The sequence below is a fragment of the Urocitellus parryii genome, chromosome 2 (assembly GCF_045843805.1).
Source record: "Urocitellus parryii isolate mUroPar1 chromosome 2, mUroPar1.hap1, whole genome shotgun sequence".
NCBI lineage: Eukaryota > Metazoa > Chordata > Mammalia > Rodentia > Sciuridae > Urocitellus > Urocitellus parryii.
Genome location: NC_135532.1, coordinates 161,884,543 through 161,905,885, shown reverse-complemented (window position 1 = coordinate 161,905,885; position 21,343 = coordinate 161,884,543). Strand labels below are relative to the sequence as shown.

General features: G+C 36.2%; 1 protein-coding gene across 1 annotated transcript in view; it reads left to right on the top strand.

Moving 5' to 3' along the window:
- Positions 1-21,343, top strand: part of Cfap44 (cilia and flagella associated protein 44) — an 89,294-nt gene that overhangs the window by 18,596 nt on the left and 49,355 nt on the right. Inside the window, exons 9-15 of the mRNA XM_077795530.1 lie at positions 5,764-5,919; positions 6,229-6,276; positions 6,963-7,062; positions 7,621-7,715; positions 11,812-12,021; positions 12,722-12,832; positions 20,900-21,061. Of these exons, the coding sequence (XP_077651656.1) occupies positions 5,764-5,919; positions 6,229-6,276; positions 6,963-7,062; positions 7,621-7,715; positions 11,812-12,021; positions 12,722-12,832; positions 20,900-21,061 (882 nt within the window). The remainder of the gene's footprint in view (positions 1-5,763; positions 5,920-6,228; positions 6,277-6,962; positions 7,063-7,620; positions 7,716-11,811; positions 12,022-12,721; positions 12,833-20,899; positions 21,062-21,343) is intronic.

Sequence of the window (21,343 nt, the reverse complement as noted above, 5' to 3'; positions counted from 1 at the left end):
GGTGGTTTCGTCAGATTTTCATTTCTCATAAAGGTCACGTGGTAAAGGAAATCAGTTGTCATTTATTCCCAAGATCAGCCCTTTCTAAACAGTGCTTCTCATGTGGGGAACATTTGCATTCCTGTCAAGATTAATTTCTGTGTCTTAGCACTGAAACTTTCTGAGGGGACCCCTTGTTCTTTTGGGGTTCAGTTGATGAAATAATAGTTTCAGAAAAGGAAAGGCTGTGTTATTCCAAAATGCCCAGTATGAATGGGTCATTTTCTGGAAATAAAAGTGATAAAATTTTGCTATCTCTTACTGAGAATAACAATTAGAAATATATTTGGTGAGCTGATACAAATATATTTGGTGGGTCTGCCCTTGGGCTCTATTCTCCTTGCTCCTAACACCAAAGGAACTAGCCTGCTTTCACTTGTGGATGCTATTCTGCTTAAAGCTTGTGTTAAGCTGATACATTGTTTCTGCATCTAAGTCCCATGGTTGCTGTTCTGTTGCAGATCTCCCACCCACATAGCACCTTCTCTGAATATGTACCTCCCTCTTGATAGCCAATGTGTATTTTTGTGATTTGCATTTGGTACATGTTCTTTCTGGGACCTTTCATAAGAAAATGATAATATTCTCTTGACATCCTTTAAGAAATATTATCAGAAATAATATTACAATTTAAGAAATAGTACTGGGAAGCAGTGTGGAAATTTCTCAAAAAACTATGAATGGAGCCACCAAATGACCCAGCTATTCTACTCCTCAGTCTTTATCCAAAAAACAAAAATAAGCATTCTACCGTGAATAAGCCACCTCAGTGTTTATAGCAGCACAATCCACAACAGCCAAATTATGGAATCAACTGGATGCCCATAAGTAGATGAATGCATTAAGAAAATGTGGTATGTATATATGTATAATAGAGTTTTACTCAGCCACAAAGAAAAATGAAATATGGCATTCACTGGTAAATAGAAAGAAATGGAGAAAATCATGCTAAGTGACATAAACCAGACTCAGAAAATCAAAGTCCAAATGTTTTCTCTCATATATGGAAGCTAGACCAGAATAAGGGAAAGAACACAGTGGGGGAGGGGATCAAATATCATAAAGATACAGGAAAGATGAGTGGAGTAGATGTGGGAGAATGAGAGGGAGGAAAGAAAGGAAAGGGGAAAATAAATGGAATGAATTTATCAAAACCATGCTATATTCATACATAAAGATGCAAAAAGGAATTTCACTTTTATGTTTATATAGAAGAAAGGAAGATTAATAGAATAGAGGAAAGAGAATAGTGGGATAAAAGAGGGGAGGAAAAGGTGATAAATGGGCTTGCAATCAAATTCCTTCCATGTATGATTTTGATTTTGTCAAAATGAACCCAAGTCCTACATAGAATTATAATGCTCTGATAATTTTTTTTAAATACAATCACCTGATCCTTGATAAAGGCACCAAAAGCATAGAGGAAAGACAGTCTTTTTTCACAAATAGTGCTGGGAAAACTGGATATTCATATATGAAAGAATGAAACTAGCTCTCTATATTTCATCCTGCAAAAAAGTCAACTCAAAATGGATCAAGGACCTAAGCATTAGACCAGAGACCCTGCACCTAACAGAAAAAAAAAAGTACTCCCAAATCTTCATCATGTTGGATTAGGCCTCTACTTCCTTAATAAGACCTCTAAAACTCAAGAAATAAAATCAAGAATCAATAAGTGGGATGATTTCAAACTGAAAATCTTCTTCTCAGTGAAATAAACAATCAGTGAGGTGAAAGAGAGCCTACAGAATGGGAGCAAATTCTTAATTGCTAGGATATATAAAGAGCTCAAAAATTTAACACCAAAAAAACCCCACAAATAACGCAATCAACAAATGGGCCAAGGAATTGAATACTTCTCAGATATATAATCCATCAACAAATATATGAAAAAATGTTCAATATCTCTAGTAATTAGACAAATGCAAATCAAAACTACACTAAGATTTCATCTCACTCCAGTCAGAATGGCAGTTATCAAGAATACAAGCAAAAAGTAAGTGTTGGTGAGGATGTGGGGATATAAGTATACTCTTACATTTCTCGTGGGACTGCAAAGTGGTGCAGCCAATCTGGAAAGCAGTATGCAGATTTCTTAGAAAACTTGGAATGGAACCACCATTTGACCTAGCTATCCCATTTCTTGGTTTATACCCAAAGGACTTAAAAACAGCATACTACAAGGACATAGCCACATCAATGTTTATAACAGCACAATTCACAATAGCTAAATTGTGGAACCAACATAGATGTCCTCCAATAGATGAATGGATAAAGAAACTGTGGTATATATACATAATGGAATATTATTCAGCATTAAAAGAAAATAAAATCATGGCATTTGTAGGTAAATGGATGGAGTTGGAGAATATCATGCTAAGTGAAGTAAGCTAATCTCAAAAAACTAAAGACTGAATGTTTTCTGAGAAGTTGGTGCTAATCCATAATGGGGGTGGAGGCGGGGCCGGGAGCATGGGCAGAATGGAGGAACTTTGGATAGGGCAAAAGGGAGGCAAGGGTAAAGAGCGGGCATAGGGGTAGGAAAGATGGTGGGATGAGATGGACATCATCACCCTAGGTACCTGTATGAAGACATGAATGGTGTGAGTCTACTTTTTGTACAACCAGAGAAATAAAAAATTGTGTTCCGTTTGTGTACTATGAACTGAAATGAATTTTCCTGTCATGTATAACAAATTAGAACAAATAAATAAATATTTTAAAATGCTAGAAATGAGGAAAGAAATAAAAACACATTTAAATATGTATAAATGTCCATGAACCATCAAGGTCACAATTAAACAGAGAAAAGAACAAAGAAAAAAAAAAGATCCCATGAAAAGTGAAAGAATTGTTTCCATTTGTTCAAAAGATACTCAGCTTTCCTTCTCGGCTGTTGGATGGGGTTGTTTGAAGTATGATGCTTCCCCTCCGGGCAGGGTTGCTAGAGTGAGAGAAGTAATTCCAGTAGGTGGAACTCCTGGAGGGAGGGGTTAGGCTTTAGGTAGGCTCTTCACTGGATGCTAAATGGTTTTGAGATTTTAAGTCAGAGCACTTCTAGGACCCAGCAATTACCAATCCACTCTGGAACACTGTACCCCAGGCTCTCCCCTGGATTCCACTTGCATAGTGGAGGAGCCAATTCTTAGTCCATTATATCAGCTGCAGACCCCAAGTTTCCTGGTCTGAGGTTCAGTCTCCACCCTTACCCTTTTGAATTCTCAGCCAAGCATGTCTCTCCCAGAGGGTCCTGTAAGCAGCTGGATTAGAGGGATGGGAAGAGAGCCAGGGGGGTTTCCATGACCAGTTGTCCCTTGTGTAAACTTCTCTCCATATTTGATATTCTTCTAGTTGCTTAGGCACATTCTATATAGTAAAGGGTGGGTTTGCCAAGCCTGTATTTCGGCTAGATTCAGGTTTGCCTGGTCTCAACTCCCTCAGCTGCTGGTCTCTGTACTATGACTACAAAATGGTTTCTTCCTCTGTCCTTTGCATACCACTGGGGGAGATGTGGTTTCTTTCCTGTTTAAGGATAGTGTGCCATGTGCCTTTCAGTTTAATAGGTCAATGTCTTTGATCTCTAAACTCTCTGTACCCAGACATGCCTCAGTCCTCTTAAAAATGTCAGTTCCTTTAATTTACTCATCCCTCCACTGTGCTCATAGAGGGACTGCATTGGCTGGTGCCCCTAGCTGTAGAAACAGCTGTAGTGCTGGAGATTTTGTGGTTATCTTATTATTAATATCTAACCTCTTGAGTTCCCGATTTACTTTTGAGTGTCCAGTATTAAATTTCAGAAGTCCCTCCCTGCCTTTTTTTGGTACCAGGGATTAAAACCAGGAACAATTACCACTGAGCCACATCCCCTGCCCTTTTTAAATATTTTATTTGAGACAGGGTCTTGCTGAGTTGCTAAGTGCCTTGCTAAGTTGCTGAGGCTGGCTTTGAACTCGAAATCCTCCTGCTTCAATCCCCACCCTCCTCCCATTTTGCTGAGAAGCTGCCTGTCTGCTTTCTTATTTTCACTCCATGGAATGGCCAGAAAAGCAACCTGCTCTATTCCATCATCTTGAAAACCCTCATTTCTAAACTTGTTTCACTTTTCAAAGCCTATCCTCATGTCTTCATTCCTCAGACTGTAAATCTCAACCCTTTACCTTCAAGGGAAAACCTACCCCAATTGCCATGGATTTGTCTGCTCCTAGAATCTGGCCTTTTCCACCAAACCAGGCTAATCCATGGGACAATAACAATCTTCCAGAAGTTACTTGCCTATAGTTTGGGTCTAGGATAACATGGCAGGCAGGGTATGTGAACAGATCTCTCTGGGGCAAGAGTTGGCATTTAACGGAAGTCCTCCTGAGTCTCTGCCATCCATGGTGAAGTGAGACAGTGCTCCTTCAGCCTTCTGTGGTATTCTGGTCTCTCCTCCCAAAGAGCAACTATCCTTATTTGAGATAGTAGAGTATAAATTGGTATTAAGGAAGAGAAGCATTTTCTTTAAATAATTTTTTATTGGCTCATAATAATTTTAGAGAATAATGGATTTCATTGTGGCATATTCTTATATGCACATCACATAATTTGATCAATTTCATTCCCCAGTACCTCCTATTGGCCTTTTCTCCTTCATCCCCTTGACCACATTCTTCTACCCTACTGGTCTCACTTGTATTTTCATGAGACTTTCCCCCCCTCCTTTTTTCCCCCACTGTCTTCTCTTTAGCATTCACATGTGAGAGAAAATATGTGACCCTTGACTTTCTGAGTCTAACTTATTTCATTTATCATGATGCTTTCCAGTTCCATCATTTTCCTGCTGATAGCATAATTTTGTTCTTTTTTATGTTTGAATGAAACTCTATTGTGTATACGTACACCACATTTTCTTTAAGGAACAGAAACATTTTTTTAATGAAGCCATCATTATATGTGTTTTCTCAGCTTATAATTAAGATAGTACTTGAATCACTACACAAGAGTATATTTCCCCTTCCAGAGGCATTCTGGTGTATGTAAAACAAGGCTCACTATAATGTCTTGCTGAACAACTGAATTATCTACTTTTTATGGTCACTTTTTATAAACAAAAAACCTTCCAATAAAGCTCCTTTCAGGCAAATTAAAATTATTATGTAAGGTAGTACTTTCTCACTGAGCTTGGTGGTGCATGCCTGTAATCCCAGCAGCTTGGGAGGCTGAGACAGGAGGATCGCAAATTCCAAGCCAGCCTCAGCAAAGGTGAGGTGCAAAGCAACTTAGTGAGACCCTCTCTCTAAATAAAACAAAATAGGCCTGGGGATGTGGCTCGTGGTCAAGTGCCCCTAAGATCAATCCCTGGTACCATCCCACCCAAAATATAGTACTTTATCATTAATCTCTACACATACAAAGGATACTAAAATGATTTTTTAAAAAATATTTATTTCGTTGTCGACAGACCTTTGTTATTCATTTATTTGTATGTGGTTTTGAGAATCGAATCCAATACCTCACACATGCTAAGCAAGTGCTCTGCCACTGAGCCACACCCCCAGCCCTTAGAATGATTTTTTATACCTCAGTTCAGAATAAGATTTCAGAGGTCAGGTTTGGTGGTATTGTAATTACTCCTACTCATTGTTAATTTTCATGTAACAAGTATGACTTTTGCAAAAAGTTGTAACTTCTGGCTTAGAAATAAATGAAACTACTGATTGACTATTTTCTTATTAATTTTACAAGATATGGGACTTTGAGACAATAGACACTGCTGATACTGTAGATGATACTGGATTATTGGAGATTGAGCCTATTAATGAACTTCAAGTAGATAAGAATGTCAAACTATTTTCTCTGATAAAAATAAATGCACCTGGATATAACTTGTGGTTGGCTCAGGTAAGTTGCATTGTTCTCTCTGGGCTTTTGAAAATCACCAAGATATAAAATTAAAAGAGTAGTATAATTGATTGTCTGGATTGGATGTCCTTTTAACTATAAGTATTATGAGATTGCTTTGCTTATTGGGTGGTTGTATTCTAAAGTATATACAAGTTGCTTTTATTAAATGCCAATCACACTTTATAATATATGTAAGCTTTTGATATTATTGTTTTTACTTTAACTAAAAAATAGAAGGAAATATTTTTAATTTGATGAAAATTCAAAATGAAAAAATATAACACATTTAAGTGTTTAATTTTTTAGGATGCCAATGGAGCCATATGGAAGCTTGACCTTAGTTTTTCAAATATCGTAAGTTGTCCTTTTCCCTTATCTTATACAGTAAAAAATTCATTGAAAGATACTTTATATTTCTTCAATTTGGTCATTATTCCAATAAAAAAATCTACTAAACATGCAATACTCTTGGACTCTCTCGTTATGATTTTTACATAAAAAAGGATGTCTCATAGCCAAATTTGTCCAGAAAGTAGCAATGGCAAAGCCTAGCATTACACAATGCACATTTTGTAAATATGTGGGATTTTCATTTATATTATGTCATGAGATGCTCACAGCTATCTTCTTTAGTAGGCAGGAAGTGGTCATCATTTCATTTTATGGAATTTGAAATAACTCACATAAAATCACACAGTCATTTGAACAAAACCAACACTCCATCTGGTTTTTCTTAATTTCAAAGTACAGTGCTTTTTCTAACTGGTTATTCTTTTTCTTATTTCTTTTTTTTAAATTTATTTTAGTTGTCAATGGACCTTATTTTTATGTATTTATATGTGATACTGAGAATCGAACCCAGTGCCTCACACATACTAGACAAGCGTTCCACCACTGAGCTACAACCCCAGCCCGCTTCTTATTATTTCTATTCAAATAAAATCAGACGTGTGTAAAAGGGTTCTCTTTGTACTGCTATAAACTTGACCTTGATTCTACATCACCTTGTCTTTGGCATTAACTAAGTTGTTTGTTCTCAGACCCAGGATCCAGAATGTCTCTTTTCCTTCCATTCTGAAGCTATTGAAGCCATGGCTACTTCTCCTCTCACTTATCTCATGGCCACAACTGCCCTGGACTGTAAGTGGGAACTCTTAGTGAAAATATATCTGGCCTTATTTTGTTTTCAATGTAACTTTTTATATGTGTTAATTAAAAACATATGAGAATTTGCCTTTGGGAAAAAAATTTTCCCTTTGGGAGTACAGGTGAGGTAGGTTGCTGTGGAGTGGAAAGGGTGGAAAAGCATCAAGGTTATTGTGAGAAATTAAAATGAAGACTCAAACTCTTTAAGTTGTTCATGAAAATTCATTTTGATATTATCTATTCATGCTCTTCCTAGTTTTTCTATCATCTTTTTTCTTTTTTTGGTTTATGGCAAATCAGTGTAGCCTGTCCAAGGTGAAACCAATCTACCAGAGAGTCATCAGTTGTCTTCTTCATTATTCATTTTTATGAATTATCTGTATGAGGATGGACAAGGAAAATTTTTAATAATGAATGAAGGGTTGTTGAATTGCCAGCTGATTTGGTTATTTATGAAATCTCTTTTTTATAATACTCAACATAAAAGTGAGTCAAGATCATTTAAAGAAATATTATGTATATAATTTATTTTTTTAAACCATCTCTCTGTAGGTTCTGTTCGAATCTATGATTTTGCTAGCAAAAATCCTTTGACTCAGATGAAATTCAAACAAGGAGGTACTGCCCTCACCTGGGTACCCCGAATAGTAAGTTTTATATTATAATGAACTTCTACCAGATTCTATTTATTCTAAATATATCATTGCTATTTTATGGGAAGACAGATATTTCTGACTCAGAATGTTTTGTTAGTTTATTTCACTCAGAACATAATAGAAATAATATCATGATTTCACTAATGTTTTGGGGTTGGTCCTATTTTGAATGAAAATGGTATTTTTTAATGCCAACTACAGACTAGTAATAGTTCAATGTGGCAGAGTCATTACCCAGGAGGTCTTTGTGTATCTACCTGCTTCTGATTTCATTCATCCTGTTAATATTTCTAGAGTGTCTACAGTGTGCTGGGTTTTGTTCTAGGTTCTAGGAATACAGGAGTGAACCAAAAGATAGAAATACTTGCCTTCCTGTACTTTAGTCTTTAGTGGGAGAGAGGCAGAGACAGATGATACACCAAATAAATAAATTAAGTACATGCTCTGATATATAATGACAACAACTATTGTGAAAACATCGCCAGGGATAGGGATTCTTTATCGGTTATCTATTACTGTGGGATATACTACCCCAAAGTGTGGGGTTATAAAATAATAGTTATTTAGTTTGCTCGCATGCTGTTTGGATTGGAAATTCACACAGGTGATAGCAGGGATGTGTTGTCTTTGGTTCAGAGTCTGAGGCCTCATCTGGGAAGACTTGAATGGGGCCTGGAATAATCCACAGGCTTCTTGATCACAAGGCTGGCACCTGGGTTGGATGACTTGAAGGCTGGACTAAGCTGGGATTATCACAGGATGATTTCCCTAATGGCTTCTTCATGTGACTTATACTTCATCCCAGCATGCAAGCCTTAGGAGAGGCTTTTATTTATTTATTCATTGGCATGGGGATTAACCTGGGGCACTTTACACTGAGCTATATCCCTAGCCCTTTTTATCTTCTATTTTAAGAAAGGTCTTTCTAAGTTGATAAGGTATCACCCACATCCTGCGTGGGTGATGGAATCAGGGTCACTCCACATGGATTGGTCTGGCAACAAAAAGACCACACAAACATGCAAATACTTTTGCGGGGTCAGGAATGGCTCTGAGACCTCAGGTGTCAGCTCCCATGCTGGAGGGTAAGAGGGACAAGGGAGGCAAGAGAGAGAGTGCGCACCTCGAACCCCTATATTTATTAGGGAAAAAACATTCATAGAATATTCCACCCAAACAAGGCAAGGGATTGTGTTACAAGAAACTGGGGCGGGAGTAGCCCAGTCCCATTGGGTGATGCCCAAGCCCAGAGCTGCACTTCCTTGCCTAGCAAAGGTAAGGCCCACTTGCTTTGCACCACGTGCCATGCCAGTTCAATACCCTCATTACTCATTACTCATGGCTGAGGGGGTGTGCTTATCTCTTGTGCAGGGTGGCCCCCTGACAACAAAGGTCTTACTAATTTTCTGAGACTATTCTCCCAAATCAAAGGGATTATAAGTGTGCACCACGACACCCACCGTAACACACCCTTCTTACATGGTGACTCAGGGCTCCAAGAGATAGTTTTCCAACAAACAAGGCAGAAACTGATGGTCTTTTATGATCTAGTCTCAGAAGTCAAAATATTTCTACTATGCTCACTTGGCTAAGTGGTCACATAGTCACAAACCCCATCCAGATTAAAGAGAGGGGGACTTTCAACCTCATCTCTCCATAGGAGGCATGTCAGAGTATTCTCAGCCTTGCTTTAAAATGCCATGAAAATATTTGGGGGAAGCTGGGCATGGTGGTGCATGTCTGTAATTCCTGTGACTTGGGAGACTAAGGTAGGAGGATCACAATTTTGAGGCCAGCCTCAGCAACTTAGTGAGGTCTTAAGCAATTTAGCAAGACCCTGTCTCAGCAATAAAAATTAAAAAGGGCTGGGGATGTGGCTCAGTGTTACAGCACCCCTGGGTTAAATCCCTGCTGTGTGTGTGCGCGCGTGTATATATATATATATATATATATGTGTGTGTGTGTGTGTGTGTGTGTGTGTGTGTGTGTGTGTGTGTAATCCTTATTCTTTTGGGTTAAAATCAAAGAGAAAATGTTCAATCCCAAAAATAGATAGGGAGACTGGAATGGAGGAGAATGTTATAATGGGATCAACACCAGAAAAAGAACTTAGACCATAAAAAGAACTTATGAATTTCATCCTGAACTCATGAATTTCATCTTGAACATTTTGAATTTGAGGTCTCCTTAAGACCTTATAACGGTGAGGTTAGAATAAGTACAAGTGACAAAGCACTTGGATCGGTAGGCCTAGTCTTCAAATATAGCCTATGCCCTTTATTCATTTATTCAGAGAGTTGTGTGATGTTCATACAATGTTTCCTTTTTAACTTTATATCCAAGTACTGATCATACAGATGTTATGCTTGAACTGAAATATCTTTTCTGCATACCCAACTCCTTGCCTTCTGGAAGACTCCACATTATTCTTGATGACTTGGCTCAGGTCAAACATCATCTCCTCGTGGCTTTCTGTGAGCACATCTTCAAGTAGACTTAGGTCTTCCTTCCTCTTTGTGTTCTCCTCTAAAGACTATGTGCATTTCTCTGACAGCATTTATTACAACATACTAAAATTGTTTGCTTTATTGTTTATCTTTTCTATTAGACTTTTACTGTGACAGCCATACCTTATTCTTCTTTACCTCCTGTGCCTCTACAGTTACTAGTACATTTAGACACTTAGTAAATCTTTGTTGAATGGAGTGCAATTTTCTTATTCCTAATATTCTTATAATTGCCTGGCCTCAGGGATGGTCATTCTGCTTTAAAGGATGCCTGGGCTTTTGCACTTCTCCCCACTGCCCTCCAAGACAGGATATTTAGTGCATACAGACATTACTGGATTTATATCTCTTGCTCAGAATTTTCTTCTAAGCTGCAGATTAAATATCCTCTCCATTTTGAGATTTTAAGGGGACCTCAAATCCAAAATGTTCAAGATGAAATTCATGATCATCTGTTCAATCCCAGTCATCACTCCCTCTAAAACAACAATGGGAACAACAACCCCCAACACACACACCTAGCTCTCTTCCAATATTTTCTGTTTCAATAAACTCTAGTATCACTCATCCCTGACACATTCCCCTGCCTTATTCCCCATATCCAGTCATCACAAATAGGGCTATCATACTGCTTTCTAAAATATATCCACATCCCTCTTCTCTACTACAATACCTCAGATCAAGTGGCCACCACTGATCTCCTGCAGTACAGTAGCCATCTCTTAGAATGCCTTCCAAAAGGTTTCCTTACACCCTATCTAGACCAACTTACATCTGTTTTGCACACTGCAACTTGGATGAAAGTTTTGAAACAGTCTGACCAATGTCACCTCCCTTTCTCCTATAATCCCTAACTACAAACTTTTTGACAATTTCCTATTACTATTTAGACATAGGCTACCTATGTGTCATGTAAAGCAATTTCATAACCATGTGCCTGCCTATGTTCCACTCCAGCCTCTTGTGGAAGCTCGGCTTCCTCACTCTAGTCTGCTATAGTGGAGCTATGACTTCCCTGAGTTATGTTCTTTTTTGACCAGAACCTTTGCACAAATTATATCCTCTTTCAGGAGTTCATGTCCCACCTCCCTGTATCTAGTTAATCTCTGAGTATCCTTCTAATCTCAGATCTACTATCTCTTCCTTATGGAAGCCTTCAATCTAGGTCAGTTTTCTTTTGTATATTCTCAGAGAATATGTTTCTCTTGTTCATCACTTGCTTCAGTTCATATTTCACACGAATTTGTGTGATGATAGGGGACTTTAAATTCTGAAACCAAGGATTGAGTCTATTTATGTTCACTGTTGAGTCACTGGTGATAGTATCCTAGGATGCTGCAGCAGCCACTCTGCTATGTTTGCTCATTAAAGCTTGCATTGCCATTGTTTGCCCTTCTTGTAGCCCTTAGTGATTAAAAAACATTGTCCTAGAATGATAGAGGTTACCTGAAAATGGTATGAGAAATTACCAGTGGGCAGCCAATGTAAATTACCCAAATTGAGGTAAAACGACTTATTTGTCCTGTAGTACACATTTCTAAACTAAATTTAGGTCCTGCACATTCAATTTTTTTTTTCAGGTGAGCTACTCTGGAGCACAAATTGCTGTAGGATTTGAAGATGGGGTTGTTCGAATTCTTGAACTTTATGATCCAAAAGGGCTCACAATTTTTGCAGGACGGAAAAAAGTTCCCGATGTCGATATATTTTTGAAACACGTTTTCAAACCCCATACTGCTCAAGTCACTGCTTTAGCATATGAACGTGATGCAGAAGTTCTAGCCACAGGGGTAAGCTGAAGATTCCCCTCCTGGTTCCTACTGCAATGTGATGGTTAACCTTACCTTATAAGTCCACCTACTTAATTGTGCTTTACTGAAATTAATTATCTAAGAATATATTACTATTTTGCTTTCACTGTATTCATATTCTTTCAGTGTACTCTGTTCACAACATTTAAGATATTCTTACCAATTTGTAAACATTACTCAATTTAGTTTTTATTTATTTTAAATACATAGAAAATTTCAACTGCTAGATGTATTATTTATAAATCAGCATTTTATAGTGTGGGTACATTCTTAAGTAGAATTACCATAGCTGAGTGTGTAGCTTAGTGGTAGAACATTTGCCTAATATTCACAAGGCCCTAGGTTCAATCTCCAGGACTGCAATAGCAACAAAGTTGAACTGGCATTAATGAAGAGAATAACTGAAAAATTTTCATGCATTAAGATGTGAGCATATGCATTATAGAACTTTTTGTGAATTGATTTATGTATAAGAATGATAATCAAAATTTTAGAACCACATACTAGAACACATGGGGAGATAAAGCAAATATTTGAAGAATTACTTCAGAATAATCTGAGAAATATGACCATTGTATGTATAAGTATTCAGTGTATATAACATATACCATTAAATGTTATTCATGTTCTAAAACTAGATTTCATAGTAATGTAAGTTTGTTGGGTGTACCTCTTTTAGAGTAAAGATCAAACCGTCTTTTTCTTTGAAGTGGAAAAGAATTATAAGCCAATTGGTTACATTAACACTCCTGGACCTGTTTGCCAACTAATATGGTCTTCAATCTTACATGTGAGTCATTATTACTTTTCCTCAAGCTTCAATCTCAATTACTATGTATGTTTTAGTCAGCTTTTTTGATGCCATGACCAAAAGAACTGACAAGAACAATTTGAGGAGGAAAAGTTCATTTTGGGGCCCATAGTTTCAGAGGTCTCAGTTCATAGAAGGCTGGCTCCATTCCTCAGGGCTCAAGGTGAGGCAGAACATCATGGTGGAAAGGTGTGACAGAGGAAAGCAGCAGGGAACATTGCACCAGGAAGCAGAGAGAGCCTAAGATCAGCTCACAACATATACACCAAAAGACCTGCCCCAATGACCCACCTCCTCCAGTCATACCCTACCTGCCCAGTCACCACTCAGTTAATCTCACCTATTCAGTTCATCAGTTAACATACTGATTAGGTTAAGGTTTTCATAACCCAATCATTTCACCTCTAAACTTTCTTGTCTTGTCTCGCACATGAGCTTTTGGCGTATATCTCACATCTAAACCCTAGCAACATAGTGAAGTGATCTTGTGGCTAGAGAATAGTGAGTGGAATTATTAGCCCCAACCTTTGGTTATCAGGTGGCTTGGTCAGTTGAGCATCATTCAGGACCTCTCTGCTCTCCTCACCACCTTCCTTCTCTTCTGTACTCTTAATTAGGTGGCCATGAACATCTCTCAAAAAACAGGGTTGTATCAGGCTTTTCTTCAACAATGATGACTTGGGCCATTGTCAGAGTACACACAGAATACAGTTGTTGGGTACACATGTCAGATTGCTCTGACTTGGATCAGTCAATTGGTCTCTCTGACAATCAGAAGCTCATTTCTAAGATCTAAGTCCTTATCTTTATATGTAGACAATGTATGTTGTGAATTTAGAGCAGGGAACTATGAGGAGAATAGTTACAAATTATTATTATTAATATTTTATATTATTGTACCTTAATTTTGAGGACTCATGACATGTGGAGAGGTGACAGGTGCAGGGGGTTCAAAAGAAGGGAGTGATAACTGCACAGGAATCTCTGTATGAAACTTGTAAATGTTACGTCACAGCATACAACATAAGTGCATCCTTTAGTCATTTCCCTTGGCACAAAGTTAAAAATCAAAGCAATATTTGCCAGTGCTTAGGAATGGTGAGCAGGAAGGGAGTGGGTATTCCTACAAAGGGGCATCTTGAGGGAGATTTTTGTGGTAATGAGAGAGTTTGTATCTTGATTTCCATGATGATTACATGAGTCCACACATGTGATAAAATGACATAGACTTATACCTGTTCTATACTGGTGTTGATTTCCTGCTTTTGGTAGTGAAGGGTACATGATACCCTTCTGTACTAATTTTTCAATGTCCTTTGAATCTATACTTGTTTCAAAAAAAAGTTAATTTTTTTTAAATAGACATAAAAAATTTTTAAAACAGCACAATTTTAAAGTCATTTCAAGAAGTGTTGTCTGTCAAGTGTTTGTGTTTCTAATATTATTTGAGGATGACTAATGTCAAAGTAAATTATCTATGTACTCTACATATACTGCACACTTCATTTTTTCAAAAGCAATAGTTCTTTGCTTCTAATACCTTGTCATATCTTGTACCTGCCTGAAAACATTAAGTTTCTGCCTGTTGTTTCTGGGTATTTCTAATGAAGTTACATTACATATGCAGACACAAGCATTTGCCAGTGGGGTGATAACATAACAAGGGAGACAGATCATAGGCAGTGTGTCTATTGAACAGCTATATTCCAGACAAGCTGTGACCAGGACATGAAAGACTGGACAGAGATATGTAGAAAACAGAATTTGGTAATCTTTAGATTTTTCTGAGGATTATTTGAAGTGTTTAAATAGAATTCATTCCTGTTAATGTTCGTTCTCCTGTATTTCTCTGGGTCTACCATTCTCCTAATCACCAAAGACAGAATCTTGAAAGTGATTCTAGTTTCTGTCTCTAACTACCTTGGTCTTCAGTGTTTTACTAAGTGCTATTAATTACACATCTGAAACATCTCTTGAATCTCTCCCCTCCTCTATCTCATTTTTGTTTCTTACTGTTTAATGTTTCATGCTTTGGATCTTGATCTTTTCCACCTACAATGGCCTACTTCCTTGTCATATTGGCACACATAAACCAGCTTTTAACACACATACACGGACTCCATTTGCTAATATTTTATTAAGGATTTTTGCATCCATATTCACGAAAGTGTGGTAGATCATTTCCACCTTTTAAAATGGCCTTGCCAGGTTTTGAATCAAGGTATTTTTGGCTCCTATAAAGAGAATGGACCCAAGTTATTTTTTTTGTAGGAGGATTTTTAAAAAAATATATTCAGTTTCTTTAGTAGATATAGGACTGTAAAGAGCTAAAAGAAAATAATTTTTGAACCACACTTTTATACCCAGGAGTAGCATCTTTCATAATTGATTGTGGAATAAAAGATAATGTAACCATTGGGATGAAATGAACAAATCATGTTCCCATATGGCATAGGGCTATGTAAGTACTTCAAATGCCAAGACCCAGCAGAGTGTCGGGCTCACTTTTCTGCATTTTCTTTCTTTCTGGGATCTTGTTGCCTTACTTTTTTATAGTTTTGGCCTTCCAACTTTTTCTCCTCAATTCTGAGATAATGCCTAAAGCTCTAGGACACAGCATTCTACTTGGCTTCTAGGTTCTGTGCTGTAATTGACAAATGTACTCAGGAGAAAAATGTACAGAGAATGTCCAGCTCACCTCACTGTGTTTCTCTTCCCTCTGGCTTCTTGACCCCTGAGCCCTGGCTTTGCTGGTTCTTCTCTGATTAGCTGTTTTAGAAAACTTTTTTATGCTATTGAATTCAGGTTGTTAATATTAGAATTTTTCATCTATGTTTATAAGCAACATTGCATTATTTTCTGTCCTCATATTTCATCATCAGACTTGTTATTAAGGCTATTCTAACCCCTGAGAAAAATTGAGAACTAATTCCTCTTTTTCTGTTCTCTTGAAGATTTTTTATTATATTAGAATTTTGAATGTTTTACAGATTTGGTACCAGAGTCATCTTAACTGGTTTTTTTCCCCCTTTATGATATAATTTTAAAGTTTGAATTCAGTGTCTTCAATGATTACAGTGATATTAAGATTAACTATTCTTGACTCAATTTTGGGAAGTACATGGTTTTTCCTAGGAAACTTTCTTTTGAATTTTAAAATGTATTACTTGTAATTTTGATAATATCCTTAATATCACAGAATCTGTAGTGATATGCCCTTTTCGTTATTTATATTCTCTGTCTTCCTCCCACCCTTTCCTTAATTAGTCTTGGTAGAAGTTGATCAATTTTATTAGTGTTTTCAAGAAGCATTTGGCTTTATTATTTTTTATTTCATTAAATTATGCTCTTTTATCATTTGCGACATTTACTTTCTTATGGCTTATTTTATTATATGTTGCCCTACTTTCATGAAATGGCTATTTATACTTTATTATTCGTCTTCTTTACAGGCATCGTTCTGAAACTATGTAGGTTTTTGCTATATCCCACAAGTTTTGATGACATAGTATTTTCATTATCATTCAGTGCAAAATATTTTCTCAGTTTCATTTTGATTTTTTTTTTGACATACTGGCTATTTAGAAGAATGTTCTTAATTTCCAAACATAAGGAATTTCTAATTATCTTTTTATTATTGGTATCTACAGCAATTGCATTTTAGCAAAAGAATAAATCCTATATTATTTTAATACTCTAAAATTTATTGATGAGAAGTTTATAAATGCTCATCTTATGCTTCAAAAGAATATATATTCTTAAAACTATATGCATTCTACTTTGTATTTTTATAGCTCAAGTTTTTAAATTGCATAGTTAAATTATCCATATTATTTGAATCTTCCACTTGGTTGTTGCTGCTAGAGATATTTCATAAATCTTTTTGTTTCATTTAATATTCTCCCTTCTGAGTTTGATGCTTTTTTAAAAATATTGTGAAGCCATACCATTATTGTTTGTAATTATAAATTAGTAATTTTCTGGTGAATTGAGCCTTTTATTATTATGAAATAATCTTTTATAGCTAGTGATGTATATCTTTTACATAATATAGTTTAATCCTAAAAAGTATCCAAATTGATAATCTTTGTATATTAATTTGAGCATTTATTTTAAAGCAATGTTATTACTGTTATATTTTAGATTAAATCAGGTATCTTATTTTGTTTACTCTTTGTCCCATACTTTCTTATTTTTAATGAAGAATTTTTCTTCCTTTATGTGCCTTCTTTTGCACTGACTTAAAAAAAAATCATTCCAATTTCCCTTCTATCCATTTGGAAGTTTTACTTCTATTTCTATTCTTTTAATGATTATCTTTCATTTTAATATGTATTTTTAACTCATGGAAGTTTAATATTATATCAGTACTTTCCTGCTGGAAAATACAGATATCTTAGTAGCATCTCTCTACCTTCCTTCTGGAATGTTATCTAATTGTTGTGTGTTTTAAAATTTAAACTATCTATGACATTTAAAAAATAGAAATGGGGCTGGGGATATAGCTCAGTTGGTAGAGTGCTTGCCTTGCAGGCACAAGGCCCTTGGGTTCAATCCCCAGTACCACACACACAAAAAAAAAAAATCAGTTAGGGGCTGGGGATGTGGCTCAAGCGGTAGCGTGCTCGCCTGGCATGCGTGCGGCCCGGGTTGGATCCTCAGCACCACATACAAACAAAGATGTTGTGTCCGCCGAGAACTAAAAAATAAATATTAAAAATTCTCTCTATCTCTCTCTCTCTCTCTCTCTCTCTCTCTCTCTCTCTCTCTCTCCTCTCTCACTCTCTCTTAAAAAAAATCAGTTAGGGTTCACTAAGAATTTCCTATGTGTTTACCATTTTATTTGCTCCTAATTTTTTTTTTTCCGTTCTTGCTACCTGAATTACTTTCTTCAGATCTGCTTTTCCTGCAGGTCATCTGTTAAAAAACTCTCTTAGTTCTTATTTTTCTTTAATTATTGAAGCTTATTTCATTTATTTATTTATTTTTGGCATACAATTCTAAATAGTAGTCCATCTGCCTAATAAAATAGAAATGGTGCTTTGAATGGGTAGATGCCAGAACTTCTACACCAGGTTCAGCAGAGAGATATCGTACAAAATGAGAACTTCCTGCTTTTCCCTGGGAGGGAAAGAGTTGATAGAGGTTCTAAGGATCTCTGGCTATGTCCATTGGTGGAGGTATTCTCCTATATAAGGCCCATATATGAAGACTGAGAGAAGTATCTGCTTTGTCTAATTCACAGACACTAACACTAGAGACTCACAGAAAGTGAAGAATGAGATAAGATGTTCCAAACAAAGGAACAAGAGAAGTCCCCTAAGACTGACCCTAATGAAATGGAAACATGATTCATTTGATAGGGAATTCAAAATAAGAGTCATAAAGATGCTCACTGAAGTGAACAAAGTGAACATTTCAACAAAGTTATAGAAAACATTTAAAAGTACCAACTAGAAATCATGGAGTTGAAGAATATACTGACTGAATTAAAAATTTGACTAGAGGGGTTCAACAGCATACTAACACTAGATCAAACAAAAGAAAAGATAAGTGACCTGAAGACAAATATCTAGATCCAAAATAGATATCCAGATCCAAGAAGTCCAAAGAACACCAAATAAGATGAACCCAAGGAAACACACACTGAGAAACATTCTATTTACTTCTGTGTCTACTAGTTCTTCTTTCAGCTTTCACTAAAGAAGAGCTCTCTCTATTCCTATGTATTGGCAATTCTGTCTCTTGTCCTTTGGATTCTACTCTCTCCCACTTTTTTTCAGTTTTTTACTTTATTTTTTTTCTAATCATATAAATTTTACCTCACCTATTTACTGGATAATTTCCATCAATACTTAAAGAAGTTTTAGCATCTCCCACTTACAAAAAATAAATTCCTTTGTCTTGTATTGTCCTCCAGCTACTGCCCATCTCTCTTCTTAACCAACTCTCTCAAAAGGATTGATCTAGATATTCAATTTCCTTACTTACCATTCCCTCCTTATGTGTTCTTACCTGGCTTCTAGTTTTATCATTTCACTCTTCTACAGCCACCACCAATAGCCATTTAATATTTAATTCTTACCTACCTTGACTTCTTAGCATCATTTGACCTTGTTGACATTTTCTTCCTCTTTAAAGTAACTTTTTCTTAGATTTTTATGATGGTTTTCTTCCTTGGTTCCCGCTCTCACATCTTGCCATTCCTTCTCAGTCTCCTTCAACCAGTCGGTGAATGTTAAGCTTTCCTAATGCTCCATCCTAGTATCTTTTCTCTTCTGTTCCATTGCTGTTGGTGTTGCCATCCAACCCCACATTTTTCTTATAAGCCCAAATGTGCCAAAAGCCACTTTCACATAGTGTTTTCTTTATATAGCATGCTCCTTCAAACCTTCCTCTAATTCATTGTGTTTTATTCAACCTTTACCTTGAAGCTTTGGTACCACATTCTCAGGAAGCTTTGCACAGTCTATTTGTTCTGTGCTACCTATGCATGCTTTTACAATTATGGTTTACATTAATATTTGTGAATTTCAAAATGTCAGACTATCCCTTTGGAGGTAAGATCTATAATGGTAGGGACTATACCTATTTTCTTTTTATTATTTTAATTCTAGTATTTAACAAAATACTGAGTTCATGGTAGATACACAATAAGTATAGAACAGAATAACTGAACGAATAAACATTTCAAATAATGTGTCTACGTAATATCAAGATGAGGATTTATCACTCATAGTTTTGGAACAAGAAATAAATCTGTGCTAGTGAGATTAATTTGGAATATGTTTACATACTAGTGGAAATCAGGGAATAAGATTTCTCAGAGAATACTTTTGGAGAGGGATGAGAAGAGGGAAGAGGACAAAATCCTGGAAACATCCTCATTTAAATAAACTCAGGCAGATAGAGGAAGAGCTGTCAAAGTAGTCTAAGACTTAATATGCCATCTACATACTGCAGATTATTTTTGTCACTTCTAATTGTAATATTCTTCCCTTTGGGCTAATAGGTAATTCACTTAGAAAATATGTTATGGTCTCTGTACCAAATCTAAATCTAATTTTAACTATTAGTTTAGATTATTATTAGTAATCACATAATAGTTAATAATTAGCTATTACATAATAATTAATAATTAGTTACATAATAAGTATTAAGAACTAGACTTATTACCAATAACTACAAAAGGAAGGAATAAAGAATATTTTAAGTATTGTTTATATAAGTATGAATTATATTTTTTGGTGTATAATATTTTTTGAATGACGTTTTAAGAAATTTGCCTAAATGTACAATGAAATTTATTAAAATTTCCATTTTAATAAAATTCTAGGAAAAGCAAAGTAATCTACTGACAAAAAAAGATCAGTTGTTTTCTGAAGAAGGTCAAAGTAGGAGTCTGGGAGGGCAGGAAAGACAGGGTGGGATACCAAATGGCAACAAAGAAACATTTGGAGGTAATGGATGGTCTTGTGATGTACGCTTATGTTCAAACTGATCAAATTGTATACCTTAAACATGTGTAATTTATTAAATGTTATGAGATGTCCCCAAGAGCTCATGTGTGAGATAATGTAAGCATGGTCAGTGGTGAAATGATTAGATTAGGAGAGTTGTAACCTAAGATTGATCCACGGATATGGATTAGCTGGGTGGTAATTGTAGGCAGGTAGGTTGTGGCTAGAAGAGGTAGGTCACTGGGGTGCCTTTAGGGTATACATTTTGTCCCTAATAAGTGGATCTCTCTGGTTCTTGATTGCTTCATCCTGAGCTGCTTCCCTCTGCCACACCCTTCTGTCATGATTGATGTTTTGCCTCACTTGGACCCAGAGCTATGGAATCTGCTGACCAGGGACTGAACCTCAGAAACCATGAGCCAAAACTAAACTTTTCAAACTCTTCTAATTTTTCTTGTAGTCTTTTGGTCACAGGGACAAAAATCTGATTAAAATATTGTATGTCAATTATACTTAAATAAAGCTGCTTTTAAAAAGAAAAGAAATTTTCTAAATGTAAATGGCATGTTTAATCTTTCTTTTTAAGCCTGACAGTACTTTATTGATTTTCTGTGAGAATGGTTATGTTCTTGAAGCTCCATGTCCAACCATTAAGGAAGAAGAGGAAGATCGTGATGTAGTTTCCTATGAAATCCATGATATGTGCTTAAAATGTTTCCATTTCACAAGTGTCAAATCTAAGATTCTGGTATGTGATATTGTTAAGGCATTATCTCCTAATATTTTCTCTCTCTCTTTAGGATATAAACTATCCTGTAAGAAATGCTGGGGGAATACCAAGAAAAACAATAAACAAAAAACAACAAAAACACCCTGACCTTAAGGAGTTTATAATCTGGTAGGAAAGCAGCTATTAGAATGTAGTAGTGAATAAACACTAAAATTCAAGTAGTGTCTACTAGAAGGATCAAGGAAGAATTTTAAGGATAGAAGATGTTGATGTCAGAGTGGGAGGAGTGGGAGGAGGTCA